The sequence below is a fragment of the Pelophylax lessonae genome (assembly GCF_965119305.1).
Source record: "Pelophylax lessonae genome assembly, chromosome: 3".
NCBI classification, from domain to species: Eukaryota; Metazoa; Chordata; class Amphibia; order Anura; family Ranidae; genus Pelophylax; species Pelophylax lessonae.
The window spans coordinates 44,459,200-44,483,284 of NC_138770.1; the positions used below are offsets into that span (position 1 = coordinate 44,459,200).

The 24,085-nt window shown below is 48.0% G+C and overlaps 1 protein-coding gene across 1 annotated transcript in view; it reads right to left on the reverse strand.

Annotated features, from left to right (window-relative positions):
- GTF3C2 (general transcription factor IIIC subunit 2) overlaps positions 1 to 24,085 on the reverse strand; it is an 86,501-nt gene that overhangs the window by 15,588 nt on the left and 46,828 nt on the right. The window contains 5 exon segments of the mRNA XM_082250696.1: positions 52 to 139; positions 877 to 1,038; positions 2,181 to 2,322; positions 2,784 to 2,913; positions 10,611 to 10,693. Coding sequence (XP_082106822.1) covers positions 52 to 139; positions 877 to 1,038; positions 2,181 to 2,322; positions 2,784 to 2,913; positions 10,611 to 10,693 — 605 coding nt within the window.

Here is a 24,085-nt window from a genome sequence, read left to right on the forward strand (position 1 = left end):
ACCATAGTTTGCAATGAAGGATAACGCATGACACAATAAGATTTTCCTTACCCAGACTGTCCCTCTGCGAGGTGCAGCAAAGTATGGCTTGTATCCCATAAATCCCGCATCCACATAATGGAGGCCGCACAGCCCGAACCTACATTGAGACGGATAGATTAGATTTTAGAAGGTCCATCTGCCCAGCACTTGCCTTCTTGAAAGTGCTCTAACACCCCCCTCCCTGGCATTGTCTGCACTGGACTGAGAAGACCACAGCTCCAGCTCACCTTAGAGAGTCTTCAGCTCAGAAGGGGAAGTCTCTACTATCCCGCTGCAATCTTCAGAATAAGAAATTCCACTAATAGTAGAGGGAACTTCTTTTCATGGCAGTGTTTACCAATGGGGTACTTTGACGTAGTGGTGGGCTTGAGCACGATATGGCCATATGGTGGGACCAAATCCCCATTTTTATGTATGGACTGTCTTCATATTTGATAGTCATTTCTTTTGCATGTGTGCGCTATTCTTTTTTAAAGTGTTTACCACTGGAAACCCCAAAACCAAAATTTTCAAACTTAGGTAGAACTGGAGCAAATGCTGCTCCATTCTCTCCACCATACTGCTCACATGCTCTAAAGCCGGAGACACTGCTTTCGGGGATCTCTACTGGTCAAGGTTCATTGTACCCCCCCCCCTTCTATAGCAGTGATCGTGTGACCCAACGACCATGTTTTTGGGCATGGTTAGATTCCTGTATATTAATCCATAACAGCAAGACTGGTAACATGTTAATGTTAATATTTGAGAAGGGGAGTGCTTAAAAATGTCCAGAACCCATCAGACAGAAATTTTAGGTTAACATGGTTTGCCCCCCCAATATTTAGTCACACTTACGCGGCAAAGCAGTTATCTTGTGCCAGCACCACTCCGCAATATGGCAGCAGCCATGTCACCTCTGTGCTCTGGAAGCGCTTAAAATCATTAAGTGGAGCAGCCAACCTCCGAAGGTCCCAAAACTTCAAATTTCGATCAACACCGGACGTCACAATGAAATTACTAAGAATAAGAAAAGAGAGCACATTGACCAATCACATAACTGTAATAGGCAAGAAACTCCCAGTCTGAGTAGCGATTGGTCCCATGACCTGGATGAGGATGGTGAAATCTCCATATGAGTGGTAAACCATCAAAACATGGTCATCCTATGGACTACACACTTCCTGTAGGTCAGCTGTGACCGCAGATTGTGTACACCATGGAGTACAGACTGTTGGGGGATAGGGAGATGGAAGGTTCAGGTGACACCAAGTGATATTTCCATAGCTATAACTACTGTGATACCCAACATTAACTCTAGAATGTATTCTTCCCAACCCCTTTCCAGTCAATCCAGTCTGAGCCTTACAAACTATGTCCCAACCTGCCCAGATAAATTAAACTACAGAGTTCTCCATAATATACCCAAACCTCTGTCCATATCAGTAGGGTTCTACATACTATAACCCAACCCCTGTACATCCCATCAGTAGAGTCTTCCACACTATACCGAAACCTCTTCCCATTTCATCAGCAGAGTCCTCCAAAACATACCCCAACCTCTGTCTATCCCATCAGTACAGTCCTCCATACCATACCCCAACATCTGCCTATCTCATCAGTAAAGTCCTCCATACTACACCCCAACCTTGTCCCATCCCATTAGTAGGGTTCTACATATTATACCCCAACCTCTGCACATCCCATCAGTAGAGTTCTCCATTCTATACCCCAACCTCTGCAAAACCTGTCGATTAGGTAGAGTCCACCAAACGATGTCAATTAGGTAGAGTCCACCAAACTATGGCACCAAACACTAAACTGATTCTTCCCAACCCCTTTCCAGTCAACCTTCAAAACTATGTTCCAACCTGCCCTATAAGAGTCCTACATAATATAGCACAACCCATATCCAGCCCATCCAATCAGTAGAGTCGTCCATACTATATCCCAGATAGACACTTCCTGTAGGTCAGCTGTGACCATGCTTTGAGAACAGTAGGGTTCCCCCTTTTTTTTGTCATTCTAGTAAATCACAGGTTGGTTGTGACATACATCTTTGATGCAATGAATATGGATATACAGTGGGGGAGGGGGTTTAGGCTGAAGGTGACAATATGGGTCCTTCTTTCAGAGATATACGAGTGACTCATATCCAGTACCTGTCTGCCTTGCACCATTCGATGCAGCGCACAGCGTGGTTGTGGGCTGAGAAGCTGAGGAAGGGGTACTGCTTGATCAAAGAACCTTGGCGCACCTTCTGCAGAATGGATTTTGTATACAGATCCCAGATGGACACCGTGCCTGGAAAGCAAAGACGACAGAGTCAGAGGGGGAGGGAAGGGGATCACGGGCTAAAAGCAATCCTGTACGGAGGTAACCTCAGACTGCCACTGCTGACCTTGTCTGGTTACTTGGCTCCCACAGTGATTTAATGGCTTCAGAACGTTGGGCAAATTATTGCCTGGTCGGTGACTCAAGGTATTGGATTAAGAGGCAGCCAGGTAACTAGCATTTTCAGTAGTGGCAGCCTGAATGTTTCTCTCAGTAAAGGAGTTCTTCTTTTCAACCAATCGTGGTGGCCATTGATCATCAGCCCAGCCAATAACAGGGATTGCTGCCCATCAGTGCAACTTGCCTTAGAGCTAATAAAAGTGCACTGTGTCGGACTGTGATGCAGTGAGACCTGGAATAAACCATGACGAAGAACATATAACTGAACATATAAACTGGGGAGGTCAATGGGAAATGCAGAGAGAACTCACCATCGTAGAATCCAGCTGCCAGGTACTGGTGTGGTTTTGAGTGATGCCAGGCCACTGAGAAACACTGCCCATTGTTTCCAGATTTACATGACTTGATGGAGCCAACATAAAGCCGAACCACAGAGTCCACCTGGGGGAGAAGAACATCAGCTGACCACCTAATATCTCAACACATTCATTACAGAGGGTCTGGTGAGACTTCTTTCCCACCATCTTCATACTGAAGTTCTATTCCATGTCCTGGGTTAAAAAATATTCCTCTGTACGCCCAAAGAGCGTGAAAAAGATGAAAAGACCCATACAAGTTCTCATGTTATGTGTATGTGGAGGTACAAATAGGCTTCAGAGATATCAGTATACTGTACACTGTCTAATAGAGGACATATATAACGCCAATCCAGGATGAGGGAGAACTCTTACAGGATGGAATTACACCAAAAGGCCAGGTCTTTGGACACTGAACCAATTACAAGCTTTTTGAAGATCAAACTTTAAAACCATGGCCATCAATATTGAGTTGACCAATTTGTGGCCAGAACAGCCTCCATTCTTCTGGGATGGGTTCTGAAAATTTGTGCTCGTTTGTGAGGTCAGGTACTCACCATCGGTGTGCCAATTCATTCCAAAGGGTCTGCAGGAGAGTCGAGGCCCTAAGGGTGCTCAGTAGGGTTCGAGGCCCTAAAAGGTGCTCAGTAGGGTCTAGGCCCTAAAAGGTGCTCAGTAGGGTCTAGGCCCTAAAAGGTGCTCAGTAGGGTCGAGGCCCTAAAAGGTGCTCAGTAGGGTCGAGGCCCTAAAAGGTGCTCAGTAGGGTCGAGGCCCTAAAAGGTGCTCAGTAGGGTCGAGGCCCTAAAAGGTGCTCAGTAGGGTCGAGGCCCTAAAAGGTGCTCAGTAGGGTCGAGGCCCTAAAAGGTGCTCAGTAGGGTCGAGGCCCTAAAAAGGTGCTCCGTAGGGTCGAGGCCCTAAAAGGGTGCTCCGTAGGGTCGAGGCCCTAAAAGGGTGCTCCGTAGGGTCGAGGCCCTAAAGGTGTTCAGTAGGGTCGAGGCCCTAAAGGTGTTCAGTAGGGTCGAGGCCCTAAAGGTGTTCAGTAGGGTCGAGGCCCTAAAGGTGTTCAGTAGGGTCGAGGCCCTAAAGGTGTTCAGTAGGGTCGAGGCCCTAAAGGTGTGCAGTAGGGTCGAGGCCCTAAAGGTGTTCAGTAGGGTCGAGGCCCTAAAGGTGTTCAGTAGGGTCGAGGCCCTAAAGGTGTTCAGTAGGGTCGAGGCCCTAAAGGTGTTCAGTAGGGTCGAGGCCCTAAAGGTGTTCAGTAGGGTCGAGGCCCTAAAGGTGTTCAGTAGGGTCGAGGCCCTAAAGGTGTTCAGTAGGGTCGAAGCCCTAAAGGTGTTCAGTAGGGTCGAAGCCCTAAAGGTGCTCAGTAGGGTCGAGGCTCTACAGTTGTTCAGTAGGGTCGAGGCCCTAAAGGCGTTTAGTAGGGTCGAGGCCCTAAAGGCGTTTAGTAGGGTCGAGGCCCTAAGGATGCTCAGTAGGGACGAGGCCAGGGTTCCATACAAGACACTCAAATTCCTACACACCAAACTGGCCAAAACCTGTAAGAAGCGATTGTCTAGAATGTCTGCTGTAGTATTCAAGTACCCTTTACTGGAGACACCTGAATGCCATGTACTAGTTGTGATGGTTCAACATCCACATACTTGGTGTTATTTACCTCTATAGATTTGTAAATAAACTGAAATTGGATGACAGATGAAGGGATAATTCTTTATCATCAAAACATGATCACGCCCCAATATCTGACATGCTCGACCTAAACTAGGCTTCTAACTAGTCTCTTCAGTGGATAATGCCTACTAGCATGAGAGAACTACACTATATTGTGAAAAGTATTGGGACGCCTGCCTTTACACACACACACACATACATTTTAATGGCATCCCAGTTTAGTCCATAGGGTTCAATATTGAGTTGGCCCACCCTTTGCAGCTATATCAGCTTCAACTCTTCTGGGAAGGCTGTCCACAAGGTTTAGGAGTGTGTCTATGGGAATGTTTGACCATTCTTCCAGAAGCGCATTTGTGAGATCAGGCACCGATGTTGGACGAGCAGGCCTGGCTCACAATCTCTGCTCAAATTCATCCTATTGGGTTGAGGTCAGGACAGTCAAGTTCCTCCACCCCAAACTCGCTCATCCATATCTTTATGGACCTTGCTTTGCGCAGTCGTGAGTCATGTTGGAACAGGAAGGGGAAACCCCAAAAAGTTCCCACAAAGTTGGGAGCATAAAATTGTCCCAAATGTCTTAGTATGCTGATGCTAAGCCCAGCCCCTGAAAAACAACCCCAAACCATAGTCCTCCCTCCACCAAATGATTTGGATCAGTACACAAAGCAAGGTCCATAAAGACATGGATGAGCCAGTTTGGGGTGGAGGAACTTGACTGGCCTCCACAGAGTCCTGACCTCAGAACACCTTTGGGATGAATTAGAGTGGAGACTGCGAGCCAGGCCATCAAACATTGCCACGGACACTCCTAAACCTTGTGGACAGCCTTCCCAGAAGAGTTGAAGCTGTTATAACTGCAAAGGGTGGGCCAACTCCATATTGAACCCTACGGACTAAGACTGGGATGCCATTAAAGTTCATGTGTGTGTAAAGGCAGGCGTCCCAATACTTTTGACAATCTAGTGTACATCAGGGGCTGATATGTTACGTATAACGGGTTGTGTAGGCTGGATAACGGGTTGTGTAGGCTGGATAACGGGTTGTGTAGGCTGGATAACGGGTTGTGTAGGCTGGATAACGGGTTGTGTAGGCTGGATAACGGGTTGTGTAGGCTGGATAACGGGTTGTGTAGGCTGGATAACGGGTTGTGTAGGCTGGATAACGGGTTGTGTAGGCTGGATAACGGGTTGTGTAGGCTGGATAACGGGTTGTGTAGGCTGGATAACGGGTTGTGTAGGCTGGATAACGGGTTGTGTAGGCTGGATAACGGGTTGTGTAGGCTGGATAACGGGTTGTGTAGGCTGGATAACGGGTTGTGTAGGCTGGATAACGGGTTGTGTAGGCTGGATAACGGGTTGTGTAGGCTGGATAACGGGTTGTGTAGGCTGGATAACGGGTTGTGTAGGCTGGATAACGGGTTGTGTAGGCTGGATAACGGGTTGTGTAGGCTGGATAACGGGTTGTGTAGGCTGGATAACGGGTTGTGTAGGCTGGATAACGGGTTGTGTAGGCTGGATAACGGGTTGTGTAGGCTGGATAACGGGTTGTGTAGGCTGGATAACGGGTTGTGTAGGCTGGATAACGGGTTGTGTAGGCTGGATAACGGGTTGTGTAGGCTGGATAACGGGTTGTGTAGGCTGGATAACGGGTTGTGTAGGCTGGATAACGGGTTGTGTAGGCTGGATAACGGGTTGTGTAGGCTGGATAACGGGTTGTGTAGGCTGGATAACGGGTTGTGTAGGCTGGATAACGGGTTGTGTAGGCTGGATAACGGGTTGTGTAGGCTGCATAACGGGTTGTGTAGGCTGCATAACGGGTTGTGTAGGCTGCATAACGGGTTGTGTAGGCTGCATAACGGGTTGTGTAGGCTGGATAACGGGTTGTGTAGGCTGGATAACGGGTTGTGTAGGCTGGATAACGGGTTGTGTAGGCTGGATAACGGGTTGTGTAGGCTGGATAACGGGTTGTGTAGGCTGGATAACGGGTTGTGTAGGCTGGATAACGGGTTGTGTAGGCTGGATAACGGGTTGTGTAGGCTGGATAACGGGTTGTGTAGGCTGGATAACGGGTTGTGTAGGCTGGATAACGGGTTGTGTAGGCTGGATAACGGGTTGTGTAGGCTGGATAACGGGTTGTGTAGGCTGGATAACGGGTTGTGTAGGCTGGATAACGGGTTGTGTAGGCTGGATAACGGGTTGTGTAGGCTGGATAACGGGTTGTGTAGGCTGGATAACGGGTTGTGTAGGCTGGATAACGGGTTGTGTAGGCTGGATAACGGGTTGTGTAGGCTGGATAACGGGTTGTGTAGGCTGGATAACGGGTTGTGTAGGCTGGATAACGGGTTGTGTAGGCTGGATAACGGGTTGTGTAGGCTGGATAACGGGTTGTGTAGGCTGGATAACGGGTTGTGTAGGCTGGATAACGGGTTGTGTAGGCTGGATAACGGGTTGTGTAGGCTGGATAACGGGTTGTGTAGGCTGGATAACGGGTTGTGTAGGCTGGATAACGGGTTGTGTAGGCTGGATAACGGGTTGTGTAGGCTGGATAACGGGTTGTGTAGGCTGGATAACGGGTTGTGTAGGCTGGATAACGGGTTGTGTAGGCTGGATAACGGGTTGTGTAGGCTGGATAACGGGTTGTGTAGGCTGGATAACGGGTTGTGTAGGCTGGATAACGGGTTGTGTAGGCTGGATAACGGGTTGTGTAGGCTGGATAACGGGTTGTGTAGGCTGGATAACGGGTTGTGTAGGCTGGATAACGGGTTGTGTAGGCTGGATAACGGGTTGTGTAGGCTGGATAACGGGTTGTGTAGGCTGGATAACGGGTTGTGTAGGCTGGATAACGGGTTGTGTAGGCTGGATAACGGGTTGTGTAGGCTGGATAACGGGTTGTGTAGGCTGGATAACGGGTTGTGTAGGCTGGATAACGGGTTGTGTAGGCTGGATAACGGGTTGTGTAGGCTGGATAACGGGTTGTGTAGGCTGGATAACGGGTTGTGTAGGCTGGATAACGGGTTGTGTAGGCTGGATAACGGGTTGTGTAGGCTGGATAACGGGTTGTGTAGGCTGGATAACGGGTTGTGTAGGTTAAATAACGGGTTGTGTAGGTGGGATAACGGGTTGTGTAGGTGGGATAACGGGTTGTGTAGGTGGGATAACGGGTTGTGTAGGCGGGATAACGGGTTGTGTAGGCTGAATAACGGGTTGTGTAGGTTGGATAACGGGTTGTGTAGGTTGGATAACGGGTTGTGTAGGTTGGATAACAGGTTGTGTAGGCTGGATAAAAGGAGTTATTTCTGAGCTGCTGTTGAACACTCATTGACTTGTATAGGGAGAAAAGCAGTCCTGAGACATATTCCCATACATGTAAATTGATTATGTACAAGGAACCAGCAATGGCGGATCTTTCAACAAACCCACATACTGGTCATAACATTGGCTACCATATGAGAGATTTGCTATACAGTGACGAGTGGGGTGTACACAGGAGTCTTGTCATCTTATGGTGTCCAGGTACAAATGGCTCCTGTGTCGGGAGGGCTATTGAGAAGTCACATTGCAGACAATCCATGTATCTAATCTACTTTTTCCGGCATCTCGGGCGAGCTGTCTGCAGGACGTTCTGGAACACCATCCATCTCCATAAAGATGATCTGCTACGTTCTGCCTGAGTGACTTTAATTAAAAAGGACGAAGTGACAGCTAAGTGAATATTGACCTAGAGACAGGAGGATTTATTACACGTAGCAGAGAGACACTGACCAAACCATCAGTGGCATGTACTATCAACAGAACAGCGTACGGCAGTTCAGGATATACAGTATCTCACAAAAGTGAGTACACCCCTCACATTTTTGTAAATATTTTATTATATCTTTTCATGTGACAACACTGAAGAAATGACACTTTGCTACAATGTAAAGTAGTGAGTGTACAGCTTGTATAACAGTGTAAATTTGCTGTCCCCTCAAAATAACTAAACACACAGCCAATAATGTCTAAACCGCTGGCAACAAAAGTGAGTACACCCCTATGTGGAAATCTCCATATTGGGCCCAAAGTGTCAATATTTTGTGTGACCACCATTATTTTCCAGCACTGCCTTAACCCTCTTGGGCATGGAGTTCACCAGAGCTTCACAGGTGGGCACTGGAGTCCTCTTCCACTCCTCCATGACGACATCACGGAGCTGGTGGATGTTAGAGACCTTGCGCTCCTCCACCTTCTGTTTGAAGATGCCCCACAGATGCTCAATAGGGTTTAGGTCTGGAGACATGCTTGGCCAGTCCATCACCTTTACCCTCAGCTTCTTTAGCAAGGCAGTGGTCATATTGGAGGTGTTTGAGGTCATTATGTTGGAATATTGCCCTGCAGCCCAGTCTCCAAAGGGAAAGGATCATGCTCTGCTTCAGTATGTCACAGCACATGTTGGCATTCATGGCTTCCTCAATGAACTGTAGTTCCCCAGTGCCGGCAGCACTCATGCAGTTCCAGACCATGACACTCCCACTGCCATGCTTGACTGTAGGCAAGACACACTTGTCTTTGTACTCCTCACCTGGTTGTTAGGTCTGGAGACATGCTTGGACAGTTCATCACCTTTACCCTCTGCTTCTTTAGCAAGGCAGTGGTGATATTGGAGGGGTGTTTAGGGTCATTATGTTGGAATACTGTCTTGCAGCCCAGTCTCCTTGTCTTTGTACTCCTCGCCTGGTTGCCGCCACACACGCTTGACACCATCTGAACCAAATCAGTTTATCTTGGTCTCATCAGACCACAGGACATGGTTCCAGTAATCCATGTCTTTAGTCTGCTTGTCTTCAGCAAACTGTTTGCGGGTTTTCTTGTGCATCATCTTTAGAAGAGGCTTCCTTCTGGGATGACAGCCATGCAGACCAATTTGATGCAGTGTGCTGCGTATGGTCTGAGCACTGACAGGCTGACCCCCCACCCCTTCAACCTCGGCAGCAATGCTGCCAGCACTCATACATCTATTTCCCAAAGACAACCTCTGGATATGACGCTGAGCTCATGCACTCAACTTCTTTGGTGGACCATGGCGAGGCCTGTTCCGAGTGGAACCTGTCCTGGTAAATTGCTGTATGGTCTTGGCCACCGTGCTGCAGCTCAGTTTCAGGGTCTTGGCAATCTTCTTATAGCCTAGACCATCGTTATGTAGAGCAACAATTCTTTTTTTCAGATCCTCAGAGAGTTCTTTGCCATGAGGTGCCATGTTGAACTTCCAGTGACCAGTATTAGAGAGTGAGAGCGATAACACCAAATTTAACCCCCCTGCTCCCCATTCACACACGAGACCTTGTAACACTAATGAGTCACATGACATCGGGAAGGGAAAATGGCTAATTAGGCCCAATGGGCAACAAAAGTGTACTCACTTTTGTTGCCAGCGGTTTAAACATTAATGGCTGTGTTGAGTTATTTTGAGGGGACAGCAAATTTACACTGTTATACAAGCTGTACACTCACTACTTTACATTGTAGCAAAGTGTCATTTCTTCAGTGTTGTCACATGAAAAGGTAGAATAAAATATTTACAAAAATGTGAGGGGTGTACTCACTTTTGTGAAATACTGTACACACCCTGTGGACAGGGGAGGAGTGGCAGGGTTTATCCCGGGATATACACACCCTATGGACAGGGGAGGAGCGGCAGGGTTTATCCCAGGATATACACACCCTGTGGACAGGGGAGGAGCGGCAGGGTTTATCCCAGGATATACACACCCTGTGGACAGGGGAGGAGCGGCAGGGTTTATCCCAGGATATACACACCCTATGGACAGGGGAGGAGTGGCAGGGTTTATCCTGGGATATACACACCCTGTGGACAGGGGAGGAGCGGCAGGGTTTATCCTGGGATATACACACCCTGTGGACAGGGGAGGAGCGGAAGGGTTTATCCCGGGATATACACACCCTGTGGACAGGGGAGGAGCGGCAGGGTTTATCCTGGGATATACACACCCTGTGGACAGGGGAGGAGCGTCAGGGTTTATGCCGGGATATACACACCCTGTGGACAGGGAAGAAGCGGCAGGGTTTATTCTGAGATATACACACCCTATGGACAGGGGAGGAGCGGCAGGGTTTATGCCGGGATATACACACAATATGTGGGCAAGAGAGAAGCGGCAGGGTTTATTGATCTTACCTTACAGATTGTCAGCTCCGAGGCATCTGTAGGAAAACAGAAAAGCCGGTTACAATTGGTTCGGTGAGATAAATACCATACATTGCTTTATAAATAATAAAATCATATAAATCAGGACACACCTACAGAATACAGGTCTTACATTATTTATGACTCACACAGAAGAAAATACTGTAAAACCCTCCTAAAAATATGAATCAACTCTTACGATAATTTGTAAAAGCTACGAGTTCACAGTTACATAAATCTTATTAATAACTATCAATAAGAATGTCAATTTACAGCGCTAAGAACAGGTGACAAAAGCATTCTGCGCCTGTCAGCGGGCTGCAGTGCCGTACAATAAATGTAATGCTGGGCTCTCTGTGGGCTGCAGTGCCGTACAATAAATGTAATGCTGGGCTCTCTGTGGGCTGCAGTGCCGTACAATAAATGTAATGCTGGGCTCTCTGTGGGCTGCAGTGCCGTACAATAAATGTAATGCTGGGCTCTCTGTGGGCTGCAGTGCCATACAATAAATGTAATGCTGGGCTCTCTCTGTGGGCTGCAGTGCCATACAATAAATGTAATGCTGGGCTCTCTCTGTGGGCTGCAGTGCCATACAATAAATGTAATGCTGGGCTCTCTCTGTGGGCTGCAGTGCCATACAATAAATGTAATGCTGGGCTCTCTGTGGGCTGCAGTGCCATACAATAAATGTAATGCTGGGCTCTCTGTGGGCTGCAGTGCCATACAATAAATGTAATGCTGGGCTCTCTGTGGGCTGCAGTGCCATACAATAAATGTAATGCTGGGCTCTCTCTGTGGGTTGCAGTGCCATACAATAAATGTAATGCTGGGCTCTCTGTGGGCTGCAGTGCCATACAATAAATGTAATGCTGGGCTCTCTGTGGGCTGCAGTGCCATACAATAAATGTAATGCTGGGCTCTCTGTGGGCTGCAGTGCCATACAATAAATGTAATGCTGGGCTCTCTCTGTGGGTTGCAGTGCCATACAATAAATGTAATGCTGGGCTCTCTGTGGGCTGCAGTGCCATACAATAAATGTAATGCTGGGCTCTCTGTGGGCTGCAGTGCCATACAATAAATGTAATGCTGGGCTCTCTGTGGGCTGCAGTACCATACAATAAATGTAATGTTGGGCTCTCTCTGTGGGCTGCAGTGCCATACAATAAATGTAATGCTGGGCTCTCTGTGGGCTGCAGTTCCATACAATAAATGTAATGCTGGGCTCTCTCTGGGCTGCAGTTCCATACAATAAATGTAATGCTGGGCTCTCTCTGTGGGTTGCAGTGCCATACAATAAATGCAATGCTGGGCTCTCTGTGGGTTGCAGTGCCATACAATAAATGTAATGCTGGGCTCTCTGTGGGCTGCAGTGCCATACAATAAATGTAATGCTGGGCTCTCTGTGGGCTGCAGTGCCATACAATAAATGTAATGCTGGGCTCTCGGTGGGCTGCAGTGCCGTACAATAAATGTAATGCTGGGCTCTCTGTGGGCTGCAGTGCCGTACAATAAATGTAATGCTGGGCTCTCTCTGTGGGCTGCAGTGCCGTACAATAAATGTAATGCTGGGCTCTCTGTGGGCTGCAGTGCCATACAATAAATGTAATGCTGGGCTCTCTGTGGGCTGCAGTGCCATACAATAAATGTAATGCTGGGCTCTCTGTGGGCTGCAGTGCCATACAATAAATGTAATGCTGGGCTCTCTCTGTGGGTTGCAGTGCCATACAATAAATGTAATGCTGGGCTCTCTGTGGGCTGCAGTGCCATACAATAAATGTAATGCTGGGCTCTCTGTGGGCTGCAGTGCCATACAATAAATGTAATGCAGGGCTCTCTCTGGGCTGCAGTGCCATACAATAAATGTAATTCTGGGCTGTCTCTGGGCTGCAGTGCCGTACAATAAATGTAATGCTGGGCTCTCTGTGGGTTGCAGTGCCATACAATAAATGTAATGCTGGGCTCTCTCTGTGAGATGCAGTGCCATACAATAAATGTAATGCTGGGCTCTCTGTGGGCTGCAGTGCCATACAATAAATGTAATGCTGGGCTCTCTGTGGGTTGCAGTGCCATACAATAAATGCAATGCTGGGCTCTCTGTGGGTTGCAGTGCCATACAATAAATGCAATGCTGGGCTCTCTGTGGGTTGCAGTGCCATACAATAAATGTAATGTTGGGCTCTCTCTGTGGGTTGCAGTGCCATACAATAAATGTAATGCTGGGCTCTCTCTGGGCTGCAGTGCCGTACAATAAATGTAATTCTGGGCTCTCTGTGGGCTGCAGTGCCGTACAATAAATGTAATGCTGGACTCTCTGTGGGCTGCAGTGCCATACAATAAATGTAATGCTGGGCTCTCTCTGGGCTGCAGTGCCATACAATAAATGTAATGCTGGGCTCTCTGTGGGCTGCAGTGCCATACAATAAATGTAATGCTGGGCTCTCTGTGGGCTGCAGTGCCATACAATAAATGTAATGCTGGGCTCTCTCTGTGGGTTGCAGTGCCATACAATAAATGTAATGCTGGGCTCTCTCTGTGGGCTGCAGTGCCATACAATAAATGTAATGCTGGGCTCTCTGTGGGCTGCAGTGCCATACAATAAATGTAATGCTGGGCTCTCTCTGTGGGCTGCAGTGCCATACAATAAATGTAATGCTGGGCTCTCTGTGGGCTGCAGTGCCATACAATAAATGTAATGCTGGGCTCTCTCTGTGGGCTGCAGTGCCATACAATAAATGTAATGCTGGGCTCTCTCTGTGGGCTGCAGTGCCATACAATAAATGTAATGTTGGGCTCTCTGTGGGCTGCAGTGCCATACAATAAATGTAATGCTGGGCTCTCTCTGTGGGCTGCAGTGCCATACAATAAATGTAATGCTGGGCTCTCTCTGTGGGCTGCAGTGCCATACAATAAATGTAATGCTGGGCTCTCTGTGGGCTGCAGTGCCATACAATAAATGTAATGCTGGGCTCTCTCTGTGGGCTGCAGTGCCATACAATAAATGTAATGCTGGGCTCTCTGTGGGCTGCAGTGCCATACAATAAATGTAATGCTGGGCTCTCTGTGGGCTGCAGTGCCATACAATAAATGTAATGCTGGGCTCTCGGTGGGCTGCAGTGCCGTACAATAAATGTAATGCTGGGCTCTCTGTGGGCTGCAGTGCCGTACAATAAATGTAATGCTGGGCTCTCTGTGGGCTGCAGTGCCATACAATAAATGTAATGCTGGGCTCTCTCTGGGCTGCAGTGCCATACAATAAATGTAATGCTAGGCTCTCTCTGTGGGCTGCAGTGCCATACAATAAATGTAATGCTGGGCTCTCTGTGGGCTGCAGTGCCATACAATAAATGTAATGCTGGGCTCTCTGTGGGCTGCAGTGCCATACAATAAATGTAATGCTGGGCTCTCTGTGGGCTGCAGTGCCATACAATAAATGTAATGTTGGGCTCTCTGTGGGCTGCAGTGCCATACAATAAATGTAATGCTGGGCTCTCTGTGGGCTGCAGTGCCATACAATAAATGTAATGCTGGGCTCTCTGTGGGCTGCAGTGCCATACAATAAATGTAATGCTGGGCTCTCTGTGGGCTGCAGTGCCATACAATAAATGTAATGCTGGGCTCTCTCTGGGCTGCAGTGCCATACAATAAATGTAATGCTGGGCTCTCTGTGGGCTGCAGTGCCATACAATAAATGTAATGCTGGGCTCTCTGTGGGCTGCAGTGCCATACAATAAATGTAATGCTGGGCTCTCTGTGGGCTGCAGTGCCATACAATAAATGTAATGCTGGGCTCTCTGTGGGCTGCAGTGCCATACAATAAATGTAATGCTGGGCTCTCTGTGGGCTGCAGTGCCGTACAATAAATGTAAAGCCTCTCTGGGCTGTACTATTGTATGATAAACCTTAATTTTCAGGCCTGTGCCCTCATCTTACCACATCTGCTGTATAAATTTGTGCCATGTCAGATCGAAACACTGCTCCGCCCAACCAGGAGAATGGCTGAGTGGAATCCAAGGTTGGTTTCAGAACCTGCCATCAAATCCCTGCAATCCCCAGCTGTACAAACATTATTTTATTTCCTCCTAGTAAAACAAATCCTCAACCAACCAAAATCTTCTGTGCCTTCATCAAGTTGAGCACGAGTATTTGCAATGGTGAGCAGATCAAAAACACATATCTGATCACAACCAGAGATGACCTTGAAGAAAATAGCGTATCAAAGCAAATGAGTAGACTCGGAGCTATAACAGCTGAAGTTCTACCCAGATTAACAGTCAGTAGATCCAGCGGTAATGCAGCTGAAGTTATATCCAGATCATGTTTGAGTAAATGATGGCTTTGGTCAGGTAGGTCGTTCATTGCATTCAAAGACAACGGAGGACGGGAGGTTGTAAACCCAAACTCCACTTTCACTGGAAAAGCCAAGATTTTACAAAAAATCTTCAGCTGCTGATATGGATTCTCTGGATTCATTGATCTGCAGCTTTCTTAGGCGGTTTATTGAATCATCGAAAGTTTTGTGTGAATGTTTTGCAGTAAGGTTTATTCAAACTAAAATATGGAATACTTCTACAGAGTAATATTGCTTGTTAATAGTGCCCACTAGGAGTTTAAATGCGTCAAAAAAAATCCATCCTGTCATCGGTAATAAATGGGCCTCTAGGTAGCACCCAGACGGTAGCAGATCTCTGGAGCTTCTCAGTCTGTCCCATTGTGCTCCCTCCCATCTATAAATACAGGACGTGATGTACAGATACGGCTCCTTCCAATGTGTGTGCGGAGAGATAAGAGGCAGCAGAGCACCGTAATGATTGTGGTGTCACCGGATGATAAATGGCCGACTCTACAGAAGGTGAAGAGACTCGGCCATACAATAGATGTCAGTCCATAGACGTCCCCTATGCGTGACCCCTCCATGACACAGGCCAGCCCCTGAAGTAACGCCATGTACAGTTTAAGAAGAAATCAGACGATGGTCAAAACAAGGAGGTCAACAATACCCCAGACCAGAGCAGTGGCCACGGTGGGGGGAGTTTTTAGACCACCACAAAATGAAAAAAAGTGGAAAGTTACATGTCATCTAATAATGAAATTAACGACCAAAGGGCCCCATGACCAGCCTGGAAGAGGGCAGAGGGCCCCGGACCAGCCTGGAAAAGGGCAGAGGGCCCGGACCCGCCTGGAAAAGGGCAGAGGGCCCCGGACCCGCCTGGAAAAGGGCAGAGGGCCCCGGACCCGCCTGGAAAAGGGCAGAGGGCCCCAGACCCGCCTGAAAAAGGGCAGAGGGCCCCGGACCCGCCTGAAAAAGGGCAGAGGGCCCCGGACCCGCCTGAAAAAGGGCAGAGGGCCCCATGACCAGCCTGGAAGAGGGCAGAGGGCCCCGGACCAGCCTGGAAGAGGGCAGAGGGCCCCGGACCAGCCTGGAAGAGGGCAGAGGGCCCCGGACCAGCCTGGAAGAGGGCAGAGGGCCTCGGACCAACCTGGAAGAGGGCAGAGGGCCCCAGACCAGCCTGGAAGAGGGCAGAGGGCCCCAGACCAGCCTGGAAGAGGGCAGAGTGCCCCATGACCAGCCTGGAAGAGGGCAGAGGGCCCCATGACCAGCCTGGAAGAGGGCAGAGGGCCCCATGACCAGCCTGGAAGAGGGCAGAGGGCCCCATGACCAGCCTGGAAGAGGGCAGAGGGCCCCATGACCAGCCTGGAAAAGGGCAGAGGGCCCCGGACCCGACTGGAAAAGGGCAGAGGGCCCCGGACGCGACTGGAAAAGGGCAGAGGGCCCCGGACGCGACTGGAAAAGGGCAGAGGGCCCCGGACCCGACTGGAAAAGGGCAGAGGGCCCCGGACCCGACTGGAAAAGGGCAGAGGGCTCCGGACCAGCCTGGAAAAGGGCAGAGGGCCCCAGACCAGCCTGGAAAAGGGCAGAGGGCCCCGGACCAGCCTGGAAAAGGGCAGAGGGCCCCGGACCAGCCTGGAAAAGGGCAGAGGGCCCCGGACCAGCCTGGAAAAGGGCAGAGGGCCCCGGACCAGCCTGGAAAAGGGCAGAGGGCCCCGGACCAGCCTGGAAAAGGGCAGAGGGCCCCGGACCAGCCTGGAAAAGGGCAGAGGGCCCTGGACCAGCCTGGAAAAGGGCAGAGGGCCCCGGACCCGCCTGGAAAAGGGCAGAGGGCCCCGGACCCGACTGGAAAAGGGCAGAGGGCCCCGGACCCGCCTGGAAAAGGGCAGAGGGCCCCGGACCCGCCTGGAAAAGGGCAGAGGGCCCCGGACCCGCCTGGAAAAGGGCAGAGGGCCCCGGACCAGCCTGAAAAAGGGCAGAGGGCCCCGGACCAGCCTGAAAAAGGGCAGAGGGCCCCGGACCAGCCTGAAAAAGGGCAGAGGGCCCTGGACCAGCCTGAAAAAGGGCAGAGGGCCCTGGACCAGCCTGAAAAAGGGCAGAGGGCCCTGGACCAGCCTGAAAAAGGGCAGAGGGCCCTGGACCAGCCTGGAAAGGAGCAGAGGGCCCTGGACCAGCCTGGAAAGGAGCAGAGAGCCTTGGACCAGCCTAAAAAAAGCAGAAGGCTCAGTTAGGAAAGGACAGTAAGGAGCAGAAGTGTCAGCTCAGACACATACAGAAGCCCTCAGAGACGGGTTCAGAGGGTGCATCATGGATAGCAGAGGACAGGAAAGAGTACAGGCAGGTTTTCCAGTGTTTTCCTGTAATTCAGGGGTATCTGCAGTGCACAACAAATGCCAATTAGCAGATTCCCTTTTACTTCAATGGTGCCATGCGATGACCAGTCTAAGGCTGAGGGTCTGCCTGTGTTTTTGTGGGCACAGCAGGTACTAATGAGATGCTTTTGCACTGCAGGAAGCGCAGGTTACACTTGGCCTTTGCTGCATCTACACAATCCCTAATCCTGACACAAGCCGATGCGGAGAAGTCCTGGCTTGGTGAGGTAGAGGAATGAGACAATAGTGTGAGGTCCCATGAGGATGAAGGGAAGTCCCAGCTGTGGAGTGCCTCAGGCAGATAATCGTGGACAAGTGGATCTTTAATGACCATTAATTTCTGCTCGAATAACTTCCCCCCAGAAACCAGACTACCCAAGCAGAGTCCATCAATCATTGCCGAGACAGTAGAAGGAAGACGGCCAACCACCCAACCTCACACAGCGTCTACAACGCTACCAGAGACCCAACTCCCCATACAGAACCCATCACTCATGGTGAGCTCAGCAGGACAGATACTTCTATTTACTACACCGAAGAGACCGACGGTGCACACCATGCTGAGACTGGTCATCTGAACTCTACAAATGGTCATCATATGACAAGACAAGAGGTGGGGCAAGGGCACCTGCTAGGGGCATCGCAGTGCAAAGGTGTATCTTGTGCCCAGATATACTATATTATGTTAACCCATTCACTGATCGCACATCCTATAAATCCTGGAACGTGACAGGGGAAACACAGCAGCAGATGTGACAATGGGAGAGATGGAGGCGTTCATCCAGTACATGGAGAGACGGAGGCTCTCATCCATGTAATCAGCATCTGGATAGTCTGTAATGGTGATCAGACCGCACAATAGAGGGCTGGTAAAACACGTTTCCTGAGAATTACCCTGGAGGAGGGGGGTCTCCCACCCGCTCTGCTGAGCCCAGCGGGGAGGAACAAACAATAAAAGAACCCCCAGCTCAATGTCCTGCAATGTACAGACCAATCATCACCCAGAATCCTCTGCTGTGACTGCAGACAAAGGCTGCCAGTATGTAACAGACACACACTGTGCAATCTCTGAACCTAGATCCAATTCCTGCATCGTTATCGGAGGATGTAAAGCCAACTCTGTTCATTTGCCTGTATGTGTGGGTACCAGGAGTCAGCCACCAATCGAGCATGGTCTGCACTGGCACATCCCTCTTATTGGATACTATGTGCCCCCACAGGAGCGAAGAACAACATTTATACTGTGATGCATAAATCAATTTCTGTTCATCCGGTGTTAGAAGTGTCATGTGGAAGTCCTCTTTTACAAATCTCCATATTGTATGCCAGCTAGACCAGTGATAGAATGCATTTAGGTGGTGGTGCCACCCTCTTTAGACAGCACAGTTTGAAGATGCAAGGGCGCCCTCTAGGGGTAGCATAGTATAAAGTTCAGTAAAAGGTGAGGGTAAGGGCTGCACAGTGCAAAGTAAGGCAAGAGGTAGTGCAAGGGCACCCTCTAGGGGCAGCAAACGACAAAGTAAAGGGACAGGAGGGATAGGGGCTCCATCTAGGGGCAGTACAGTATGAAGATGTACAGTGCCTTGCGAAAGTATTCGGCCCCCTTGAACTTTGCGACCTTTTGCCACATTTCAGGCTTCAAACACAAAGATATAAAACTGTAATTTTTGCGAAGAATCAACAAGTGGGACACAATCATGAAGTGGAACGAAATTTATTGGATATTTCAAACTTTGTTAACAAAATAAAAAACTGAAAAATTGGGCGTGCAAAATTATTCAGCCCCTTTACTTTCAGTGCAGCAAACTCTCTCCAGAAGTTCAGTGAGGATCTCTGAATGATCCAATGTTGACCTAAATGACTAATGATGATAAATAGAATCCACCTGTGTGTAATCAAGTCTCCGTATAAATGCACCTGCACTGTGATAGTCTCAGAGGTCCGTTTAAAGCACAGAGAGCATCATGAAGAACAAGGAACACACCAGGCAGGTCCGAGATACTGTTGTGGAGAAGTTTAAAGCCGGATTTGGATACAAAAAGATTTCCCAAGCTTTAAACATCCCAAGGAGCACTGTGCAAGCGATAATATTGAAATGGAAGGAGTATCAGACCACTGCAAATCTACGAAGACCTGGCCGTCCCTCTAAACTTTCAGCTCATACAAGGAGAAGACTGATCAGAGATGCAGCCAAGAGGCCCATGATCACTCTGGATGAACTGCAGAGATCTACAGCTGAGGTGGAAGACTCTGTCCATAGGACAACAATCAGTCGAATACTGCACAAATCTGGCCTTTATGGAAGAGTGGCAAGAAGAAAGCCATTTCTTAAAGATATCCATAAAAAGTGTTGCTTAAAGTTTGCCACAAGCCACCTGGGAGACACCACACATGTGGAAGAAGGTGCTCTGGTCAGATGAAACCAAAATCAAACTTTTTGGCATCAATGCAAAACGTTATGTTTGGTGTAAAAGCAACACAGCTCATCACCCTGAACACACCATCCCCACTGTCAAACATGGTGGTGGCAGCATCATGGTTTGAGCCTGCTTTTCTTCAGCAGGGACAGGGAAGATGGTTAAAATTGATGGGAAGATGGATGGAGCCAAATACAGGACCATTCTGGAAGAAAACCTGATGGAGTCTGCAAAAGACCTGAGACTGGGACGGAGATTTGTCTTCCAACAAGACAATGATCCAAAACATAAAGAAAAATCTACAATGGAATGGTCACAAATAAACATATCCAGGTGTTAGAATGGCCAAGTCAAAGTCCAGACCTGAATCCAATCGAGAATCTGTGGAAAGAACTGAAAACTGCTGTTCACAAACGCTCTCCATTCAACCTCACTGAGCTCGAGCTGTTTTGCAAGGAGGAATGGGCAAAAATTTCAGTCTCTCGATGTGCAAAACTGATAGAGACATACCCCAAGCGACTTACAGCTGTAATCGCAGCAAAAGGTGGCGCTATAAAGTATTAACTTAAGGGGGCTGAATAATTTTGTACACCCAATTTTTCAGTTTTTTATATGTTAAAAAAGTTTGAAATATCCAAAAATATTTTGTTCCACTTCATGATTGTGTCCCACTTGTTGATTCTTCACAAAAAATTACAGTTTTACATCTTTATGTTTGAAGCCTGAAATGTGGCAAAAGGTCGAAAAGTTCAAGGGGGCCGAATACTTTCGCAAGGCACTGTAAGGGCACCCTCTAGGGCAACACAGGACAAAGTTAGGAGAGGTGGGGTAAGAGCGCCCTCTAGGAGCAGAACAGTATAAAGTAAGGTGTAAGGTCACCCTCTAGGGGCAATACAGAATAAAGTAAAGAAAGGTGGGGTAAGGGCGTCCTCCAGGGGAAGCACAGTATAAAGTAAGGCGACAGGTGGGGTAGGGGCTCCCTATAGGGGCAGTACAGTATGAAGATGTAAGGGCATGCTCTAGGGGCAGCACAGGACAAAGTTAGGAGAGAGGTGAGGTATGGTCACCCTCTAGGTGCAGCACAGTATAAAGTGAGGTGAGAGGTGGGGAAAGGGCGCCCTCTAGGGGCACAACAATATGACGCAAGGTGTAAAGGGTTTTAGGGGCATTACGGTAAAAAGTAAGGCAAGAGGTGGTGTAAGGGCGCCCTCTAGGGGCAGCACAGTATGAAGGTGAGAGGTGGGGGAAAGGGCGCCCTCTAGGGGTAGAACAGTATGAACTAAGGTGTAAGGGCACCCTCTAGGGGCAATACAGTACAAAGTAAGGCAAGAGGTGGTGTAAGAGTACCACCTCTAGGGGGAGCACAGTAAAGGGTAAGGTGAGAGGTGGGTAAAGGGCGCCCTCTATTTCTCTCTCCCATCTGATCAATATTTAAAAATAATGTTACTTTGTATTTCTCTATCTCCCGTCTGATCAATGTTTATAAACAATGTTACTTTGTATCTCTCTATCTCCTGTCTGATCAATGTTTATAAACAATGTTACTTTGTATCTCTCTATCTCCCGTCTGATCAATGTTTATAAACAATGTTACTTTGTATCTCTCTATCTCCTGTCTGATCAATGTTTATAAACAATGTTACTTTGTATCTCTCTATCTCCCTTCTGATCAATGTTTATAAACAATGTTACTTTGTATCTCTCTATCTCCCGTCTGATCAATGTTTATAAACAATGTTACTTTGTATCTCTCTATCTCCTGTCTGATCAATGTTTATAAACAATGTTACTTTGTATCTCTCTATCTCCCTTCTGATCAATGTTTATAAACAATGTTACTTTGTATCTCTCTATCTCCTGTCTGATCAATGTTTATAAACAATGTTACTTTGTATCTCTCCATCTCCGGTCTGATCAATGTTTATAAACAATGTTACTTTGTATCTCTCTATCTCCCGTCTGATCAATGTTTATAAACAATGTTACTTTGTATCTCTCTATCTCTGGTCTGATCAATGTTTATAAACAATGTTACTTTGTATCTCTCTATCTCCCATCTGATCAATGTTTATAAACCATGTTACTTTGTATCTCTCCATCTCCTGTCTGATCAATGTTTATAAACAATGTTACTTTGTATCTCTCTATCTCCCGTCTGATCAATGTTTATAAACAATGTTACTTTGTATCTCTCTATCTCCTGTCTGATCAATGTTTATAAACAATGTTACTTTGTATCTCTCCATCTCCTGTCTGATCAATGTTTATAAACAATGTTACTTTGTATCTCTATCTCCCATCTGATCAATGTTTATAAACAATGTTACTTTGTATCTATCTCCTGTTTGATCAATGTTTATAAACACTGTTAGACAGAGCTTTTTAGAGATCAGATGTTTTAGCTGCTAGTAATATGATAATAATAAGGTACGATATTACAGACACTCTCAGTAGTTGACAGATGCTCATAGTTTACCTGGGCCGGCTTGCAGACCAGTACTAACACCTAGTCCTAGATGCAAACCAATCTCTGCAGGCTTGTGGTGTACATAAAAGTTAATTGGCTTGCAAGCCATCAAAAGAATCCCCCCCAAGACACAACTGCAAGATCAATTGGGGAGGGAGGGGGGGGGGGGGGAATAGGCCTTTACATGCAAGAGAAAAATGTCCAAAAAGACAACGGAGAGAAGAGAAACTTCATCGTGGTCAAATAGATGCAATGTTCAGTGTTTTATCGGGGCCTCACACGGTCTGGGTATCACCCCTAAAATTCCTTAGATCAGAGATGAATTTAATCCCTCACAAGAACCACAATCTTCCTTCTGATAGTACAAACTGTGAGCTGTATGTAGATACAGAATGAAGGAAGGACTTGGTTGAGATGAAGATGTGCCACCACCACCAATGGAGATGTGCCACCCACCACAGGGTGCCAGCCAGCCACCCACCATAGGGTACCAGCCAGCCACCCACCACAGGGTACCTGCCAGCCAGCCACCCACCACAGGGTGCCAGCCAGCCACCCACCACAGGGTGCCAGCCAGCCACCCACCACAGGGTGCCAACCAGCCACCCACCAACCACAGGGTGCCAGCCAGCCACCCACCAACCACAGGGTGCCAGCCAGCCACCCACCAACCACAGGGTGCCAGCCAGCCACCCACCAACCACAGGGTGCCAGCCAGCCACCCACCAACCACAGGGTGCCAGCCAGCCACCCACTAAAGAATGCCAGTCAGCCACCCAACACAGGGTGCCAGCCAGACAGTTTTTTTCAAGCCTATATTGAATTTCATTAGTGTCTTTCAAATTTCAATGGAGATGGATGCAGATAGAAAAAATAAAAAAGTGTGGTCTGGGACTATTTCTCATCTCCATCTCCAGGAAAATCAGCAGCACTGTGCAACACATGCAAAAAAACAATGCAAGCATGGGATCAATAACTACAAAAAACAAAAATACGTCTAATCTTTGGGCCCATCTAAGAGTTCATTATGTTGAATTGTATAATGCAGCTCAGAAAAAACAAAATGAATCACAAGGTGAAACATCACTATCCCAGGCAACAATAACAGATATGTTTCAGAAAAAAAACAGGTGGCTAAAATCTGATGGAAGATCCCAACTGCTGGACAGAGTAATGACAGAGATGATGGTCACCGATAACCAGCCATTTACAATGGTGTCTGACTCTGGATTTAGGCGGTTGATGTCCATAGTTGAGCCAAGGTACACACTGAAGAGTGACAAATTTTATCGAACTGAAATGCTGGGAAAGATTCACCAAAAGGTAGTTGACAAAGTAAAGACTATGCTGCAACCAGAGAATGCTGGCAACTCACTCTCATTCACGACGGACTGCTGGTCAGGACAAACCGAATCACTAATGAGTCTTACATGCCACTTCATTGACAGCGGATGGACAAGAAGGCATTTGGTGTTGAATACAAAAGTGAGGCAAGGATCCCACACTGGGGAGTACATTAAAGAAAGGGTTCTAGGCATGCTAGAAGAATGGGGAATCACCAAAGACCGAGTGATGCTTCGAGACAGCGGAGCGAACATGGTGAAAGGAATGAGACTTGCTGAAGTGTCAGACCTCAGTTGAATGGCACACACCCTCCAACTTGTGGTAAATGATTGTTTGTCAAACCAGAAAGCTTTGCTTGACATAATTAGCATGCTGAAGAGGTGTGCAGGCCATTTCCACCATTAAATCCTTGCCAAGCAGCGACTGAGGTCATTCAGGAAGACCTTGGCCTACCCAAAAACAACTTGATACAGGCTGTTCCA